Source organism: Cebus imitator, unplaced genomic scaffold (genome assembly GCF_001604975.1).
Source record: "Cebus imitator isolate Cc_AM_T3 unplaced genomic scaffold, Cebus_imitator-1.0 Scaffold21, whole genome shotgun sequence".
NCBI lineage: Eukaryota > Metazoa > Chordata > Mammalia > Primates > Cebidae > Cebus > Cebus imitator.
This window is the reverse complement of record NW_016107336.1, coordinates 9,202,686-9,210,068: the sequence shown is the minus strand read 5'-3', so window position 1 is coordinate 9,210,068 and position 7,383 is coordinate 9,202,686. Positions and strand designations below refer to the sequence as shown.

At 38.9% G+C, this 7,383-nt stretch overlaps 1 protein-coding gene and 1 pseudogene across 36 annotated transcripts in view; one reads left to right on the top strand and one right to left on the bottom strand.

The window, feature by feature from the left end:
* LOC108298882 overlaps positions 1 to 4,605 on the bottom strand; it is a 22,986-nt pseudogene extending 18,381 nt beyond the window's left edge.
* Positions 1 to 7,383, top strand: part of CLASP2 (cytoplasmic linker associated protein 2) — a 203,727-nt gene that overhangs the window by 176,361 nt on the left and 19,983 nt on the right. For all 36 annotated transcript variants that reach the window (XM_037736045.1, XM_017521726.2, XM_017521715.2 and 33 more), the window contains one exon: positions 6,415 to 6,608. In XM_037736045.1, coding sequence (XP_037591973.1) covers positions 6,415 to 6,608 — 194 coding nt within the window. The remainder of the gene's footprint in view (positions 1 to 6,414; positions 6,609 to 7,383) is intronic.

Sequence of the window (7,383 nt, the reverse complement as noted above, 5' to 3'; positions counted from 1 at the left end):
CAGTGGCATGATCTCGGCTCACTGCAACCTCTGCCTCCGGGGTTCAAGCAATTCTCCTGCCTCAGCTTCCCAGGTAGCTGGGACTACAGGTGCACACCATGACACCCAGCTACTTTTTGTATTTTTAGTTGAGACCAGATTTTACCATGTTAGCCAGGATGGTCTTGACCTCGTGATCCACCCGCCTTGGCCTCCCAAAGTGCTGGAATTACAAGCGTGAGCACTGCACCTTGTCACACTAGTGAATTTTTTTTATTTCAGTCACCATACTTCTTAGTTCCAGAATTTCTTTTTCATTTCTTTTTAGGTTTTCTATCTCTTTACTGATATTTCCATTTTGTTCATACATTATTTTCATTACTTTATATACATCTTAATTTCTTAGAGCATCTTTAAGACAGGTATTTTAAAGTCTTTGTCTAGTAGGTCTGCCACAGATCTTTTTCAAGGGCAGTTTCTGTTTATTTTTTCTTCGAATATGCTGTACTATCCTGGTTGTTCAAATGCCTTGTGATTTCTTTGTCGAAAACTGGATATTTGAATCTAATAATGTGGTTACATTGGAAATCAGATTCTCCCATACCCCAGAGATTGTTGACTTATTTTTGCTTGTTGTTCCTGGTTTTAATTGTTGCAGGCTTTCTCTGTGCCAAAGATTAGCTTCAGCCTGAGGTATAAACTTAAGATCTTCTCAGATCCTTTCTGAGCCTCTATCTTTTTCTGGGCATGCATTGTCACTTTCTAACTCTCCCTGTATATGCAGTTGTTTTTGCATATCCTGGTCTTTAATGTCTGTCTCACAAAAGGAAAAAGAGAAAAATGTAATGAGAGGGGCTAGGCCTTTAAGCCCCTGCAAGTCACTTTAGCTGGAGGGGGAAGGGCTTGCAATAGTGAGGAAAGGTACAACAATAATGGCTGCCTGCCTCTGTCTGTACCTCTGTGATCAGAAGCAGCAGTGTCTATGACATGGAAAGGGTCTTTGGAAGAAGAAAAGAAAAGCAGTAGTCAATAGCTCACAGATCTTCAGTATTCACAGGATAAGGTTCTTTTTGCATCTCACAAGCTATGTGCAAGCTGTTCCAGCAACATGTGCACAGCTGCCTGCCAATAAGCTGGGGCTGGTGGTGGGAGATGGGTAGTTGCTACTGTACTAAGAGCTGAAATTGATAGAAACTAACTGCACTTTACTATCCAAGATTTTCCCTAAAATTTCTAAGCCTTCAGTACACTAGAGTTCCAAAATAGTTACATCAGACAGATTCTGTTGTCTGGGTGATGAGACAGAGTCCTGGTGCTTCCTACCTCTCCATCTTCCCAGAATCTCTCAATAATATCTTATAGCTAAAGGATCCATTTTAGAATCACACATTGCATTTAATCATCATGTCTCTATCAGTGTTTTCCTCCAGGGCTCAGTCTTTCCTTAGCTCTCATGACCAAGACACTTTTGAAGTTATTTTGTAGCATTTCTCTGAATGTAGTTTTGTCTGGTGTTTTCTGGTGATTAGAATCAGGTTATACGTTCTTTGCATCAGTATCACAGAAGCAATGGTGCATTCTTTTCATTGTACCCTATCAAGTAACACATGGTTTCACTTGTTTCACTTTGCTCCATGACTGGTGATGTTAACTTTGATCTCTTGACTATGGTAGGGCAAACAAGACTTTTCTTTGTAATTAATAAATGTTTTATCAGGAGATACAAATTTTTTTTTTTTTGAGATGGAGTTTTGCTCTTGTTGCCCAGGCTGGAATGCAATGACACAATCTCAGCACACCACAACCTCCACCTCCCGAGTTCAAGCGATTCTCCTACCTCGGCCTCCTGAGTACCTGGGATTACATTAGACCACGCCTAGCTAATTTTGCATTTTTAGTAGAGACAGGGTTTCTCCACGTTGGCCAGGCTGGTCTCATACTCCCAACCTCAGGTGATCCACCCACCTCGGCCTCCCAAAGTGCTGGGATTACAGTGCTGTGAGCCACTGCGCCTGGCCAAGGTCCTAATATTTTTAAACAGATTAAATATTCTGTTCATCATTAAACTTAAATTCATTTATTTAGAAAAGTTTTTATTTTCTATTTATTTTAGATAATTCACGTACATGTTTGTAACAGTATGGACTCATAGTTTCCCATTGTAATGATCATTATTTATTTATTTTGAAGCTCAAATTGCCCTTGATTTGACCAACAGGATTCCATTCAAGCTGGCTTTTGTTGTTCTTTTGACATGTCCCATCCTTGCATTTTGGTACTGTTGTATACTGCTTCAGTCCTAAAGTCAGTCATTTCTCCAAGGATCTATTGTTCCTATTAATGGAAAACGGTTTTTAAAGGCTAAGGTCTGGACTCTAGATGTGCTCACTGCTAGTGGGATGTCACTGCTCTCTAGATCTCTCAGTGGGCAGAGCTAAGGAGTGTGCGTGTGTAGAGATTTGCTATCTGTTTTCGTATCTATCAAAAGCCATGTTTTTACATGTTTTGTTATCTTTAATATATTTAATATATTTACCAATTTGATCTGTATGCAACCAATTCTTCCTGCTACCAGTTTTTCTGCTGTCTCTGCTACCGCCTCCTCACTTGCACAGATATACTCCTCATCCTGCTAGGCTTTGCCATTCCACCCTCACCCAAAACCGTGGGTGCCATTCTTATTCCACTTCAGCTCCAACGAATCACACCTGAATTCTACTCTATGTGGACACCCTTCCTACCTGTCTGGGTTGAAAACCGATATATTCACCAGTGGAGACCCTCCTTGTGGTCTGTTTGAGAATCTGTGTCCTAATGCCTGGTCATTTATAATTTTGATAACTTAAAAAAATATCCTTTGCATTTATTTGATTACTAATGAGCTTGAGGAATTATTATGTTTTTACCAATTTCTCATGTCAAGAGACAATATATCAGCCGGGCGCAGTAGCTTACACTGTAATCCCAGCACTTTAGGAGGCTGAGGCAGGCGGATCACCTGAGATCAGGAGTTCAAGACCAGCCTGGCCAAAATGGTGAAACCCCATCTCTAACAAAAATTAGCCAAGCGTGGTGGTGGGTGCCTGTAATCCCAGCTACTTAGGAGGCTGAGGCATGAGAATCACTTGAATCCAGGTGATGGAGGTTGTAGTGAGCCAAGATCACACCACTGCACTCCAGCCTAGGCGATAGAGCAAGACTCTGTCTCAAAAAAAATGAGAGAGAGAGAGAAAGACAACATATCAAAAATATCATAAAGCCAAAATTATGGCATTTTAACAAGATCACTCCCTTATTGTCTAATTCTCATCTCCTTTACTAAGGATCATATGTTTTATATTTGTTAAAGGAAGACATTTTTGGAAACTGTATAACTGAAATCTAAATTGGGTATAGTATTTTTGAACTTGAGAACACTATTTCATCACAGCCTAATGTGTGATATATTTCTGAAACATAGGTAGCCATTTTATGTTCAGAAAATGTTCTTTGAAGATGGATAAGCCCTCAGACTACAGTAGTACAAAGAAAAGAAAAAAAAAAAAAAAACCTACAGTAGTAGTAGCAGTCCCAAGCTTTGTATGGCAGTTATTTTCATTTATTGTCTATTTTCATTTTTAATTTTGAGATGAGGAAGACCCTGTTTGACCTATTTTATTATGAACATTGTTAACATTATTCTTTTTTAAATTGTTCTCTATTTCTGTTGATTTTTTTTTTATTCTCCTCCCTCATGCAGTTTTTGTTTTTGTTTTTGTTTTGTTTTTTTTTTGGTTTTGGTTTTAAAATCTAAAATTTGGCAAAAGATAATTATTTTGTTCAAATCAGAATTTCTACAAAAGGAAATTACTTCAATATCTAATACATACTGATTATGTTTCTTACCCAGTGTTTCTGCACACATTATAGTCAGGCATACACATTTATCAAAGTTAACAAGTCCAAAACAAGCCACTGATAACCTTTGTAAAGTTTACTAGGAACTATAATATTCTAGAATTCTACTTCTAGTGAGGATAGTGGAGTTATTCATATAAAAGCTTGCCAACCTGAAAGACTATTTCGTACTTCTTGAGGACTGCCGCAAAAATTTATTATCAGAATTACAATTGTGTCGGTATTTGTCAGAAGGACACGGGAATATTAATATTAATGATTTTACTGTATTCTAGCCCCAAGCCCTCACCGTGACCTTAGGGGACGGATGCTGTTTTCCCATTTTACTAATAATAAAACCATACCTCAGCAATAATTAAGAAACTGCTCCAATCAGAGTATAAGAGGCAGAGATTTAATGATACTACAAAGCTTATGTTCTTTTTACTTGCCCATGGTGATGCTCTCTGTCAGAAGGGGAAAAATTCAGTACCTTTGGATTATCTCATTAGTATGATACAGATAGTTCAGTTTTGTAACAATCTATGTGCTTTCTCTATAAGAAATTATTTTTCTGCCAGTCATCTGTCCAGACCATTATATGTCAGGTCATTTCTAATTATCTGCTAGGACAATTACAAAGCTCGCTTACCTGGAAAAGAGAACTGACTTCCTGTGTAAAGCATTTTCTTGTGAAAATTCATTCATCCATCTGAAATAAAATGCACTGTTAGAATGATCCTCTAACATCTTCGAAAGTCTGATAACATATAACTTTATGGGAGTGATTTTTGTCTGGCTTATAGAGATGCATTCATCCTGCTGCAATAGTTCTTGTTAAAACCAGCAATAGTGTTCTAATATTGGTCTGCAGCATGCTTGTATGGTTGTTTCATTCCAGAGAGATAGGAAGGAAATGAGTCTATGGCACAAGCCCAGGCCACTGCCTGCTGAAATTCTTTAGGGCCTGAATTTATCATGTTAACAATGTTCATAAAAAATTTTAAGAGGAACTCTGGTATTCTATAATGTTCAAATGTGAGTTCTTCGATTTAACTGTTATTCCTACAAAAATTATTTAAAGCACTGTCTGACAGCTTGCTTAAAAATAAGCAGTAAGCGACTTTTAATGGTTATAAAATCCATGAGTTTGTAATTATGCTTTTAAAAAGAAGGCAGAAACAAATCAAAACTCCTTGGTAACTGCTGGACCCAACTCTTAACACTGAAATTTAAAGAAAACTGTATTAAGAATCTATTCTGCCTTTTCTATCACGGTACTACTTTAAGGTAATCAGAATAGGTCTAGCTGATAAAGTTACTCTCTACAGAAGAATTCTACCCCATGGAAAGAATGGTATGCTTAGATAATCACCATTTTTAATTCCTTTTAAAATAACTGATTCAACAACAAGTGGGATAAACCATTGGTTAAAAGATTTCTAGTCTGGGCACGGTGGCTCATGCCTGTAATCCCAGCACTTTGGGAGGACAGTAGATCACTTGAGCCCAAGAGTTCCAGACTGGCCTGGAAAACATGGCGAAACCCCATCTCTACAAAAAACACAAAAATTAGCCAGGTGTATAGGTGCATAGCTGTAATCAGGAGGCTAAGTTGAGAGGATCAATTGAGCCTGGGAGGTGGAGACTGCAGTGAGCCATGATCACACCAGTACATTTCAGCCTTAGCGACAAAGTGAAACCCTATTTCAGATTAAAAGGGCAGGGCGGGGTGGGGGGGTAATTTATGGAGAAGTTTACAATAGTGGGATTAGATTGTCAATACCTAAATCCAGTGGTCATTTTTGTCATCACTAAAAGCCATTTAAGCCTCCTGGCGTGAAACCATAGACATATATACTGGAGTATATAAAGAGGAAATAATAGATATATATGGGATTTGCTAGAAATACTTCAGATAAAAGGAAAGGAGGGACAAAGATGACCCAAGAATGGTAAAATTGGCCAGGCGCAGTGGCTCACGCCTGTAATCCCAGCACTTTGGGAGGCCAAGGTGGGCGGATCACGAGGTCAAGAGATCGAGACTATCCCGGCCAACATGGTGAAACCCTGTATCTACTAAAAATACAAAAAATTAGCTGGGCATGGTGGCTCATGCCTGTAGTCCCAGCTGCTCATGAGGCTGAGGCAGGAGAATTGCCTGAACCCAGGAGGCAGAGGTTGCAGTGAGCCGAGATCACACCACTGCACTCCAGCCTGGTGCCTGGCAGCAGTGCGAGACTGTGTCAAAAAAAAATAATAAATAAAAAATAAAAACCAGTAAAATCTTAAAAACTGTTAAATCTGGGTGATGGGTATATAAAGGTTCATTATAGTGGTCTCACTTTTGTGTATTTTTATTATATAAAATTTTAAAATGGCACTGGTGTTTTGGAAATGACAGAATTGAAAAGAAAATTACTTATGTCTTTTTTTCTTTGTCTTTTTTACAGTAAACATAATGGTTATATCTGTGTTTGGTCATATAAAGTTGTCATCCCCATACTTGTGAGAGTCACCCTATAAACTTACAGAACTAATATCATGTCCTTTTGACAGATCTTTCCCTAGACCATTCTGACCTAGTTGCAGAGTTGTTGAAGGAGCTGTCTAACCACAATGAACGTGTAGAAGAAAGAAAAATCGCCCTCTATGAACTTATGAAACTGACACAGGAAGAATCTTTTAGTGTTTGGGATGAACACTTCAAAACAATATTGCTTTTATTGCTTGAAACCCTTGGAGATAAAGAGGTAAATGGCAAAATACGTAAACAGTAGCCTGTCCTTCCTTAGATTGCCTGTTAATCCGGTGCTACACGGATTTAGAAATTGCGAGAATGAGTCCTGCTGCTGCTGCTTTCTGCATAAAGTTTTCACTGTGAAGTACTTTTTCTTCTAAACCAAGTACCTCAACAATTTTGGACAATTAACAACAGGAAAAATGAAAGGTTGCAGGCTGAATTCTTATAGAAAAGTACATGTTACTTATTTTACGTGTTTAGTTGTTCAGAAGCAACTTCTTTTATTTTTTTTATTTTTTTGAGACGGAGTTTCGCTCTTGTTACCCAGGCTGGAGTGCAATGGCGCGATCTCGGCTCACCGCAACCTCCGCCTCCTGGGTTCAGGCAATTCTCCTGCCTCAACCTCCTGAGTAGATGCGATTACAGGCAAGCGCCACCATGCCCAGCCGATTTTTTGTATTTTTTAGTAGAGACGGGGTTTCACCACGTTGACCAGGATGGTCTCGATCTCTTGACCTCGTGATCCACCCGCCTCGGCCTCCCAAAGTGCTGGGATTACAGGCTTGAGCCACCGCGCCCGGCTATTTTTTATTTTTTTAATTTAGTTTTATTTTATTTTAGTTTTTGAGAAGTAATCTTACTCTTGCCGGGCTGGAATGCAATAGTATGATCTCAGCTCACTGCATCCTCTACCTTCTAGGCTCCAGCGATTCTCCTGCCTCAGCCTCCTGAGTAAGTTCGATTATGGGCGTGTGCCACCATGCCCAACTAATTTTGTATTTTTG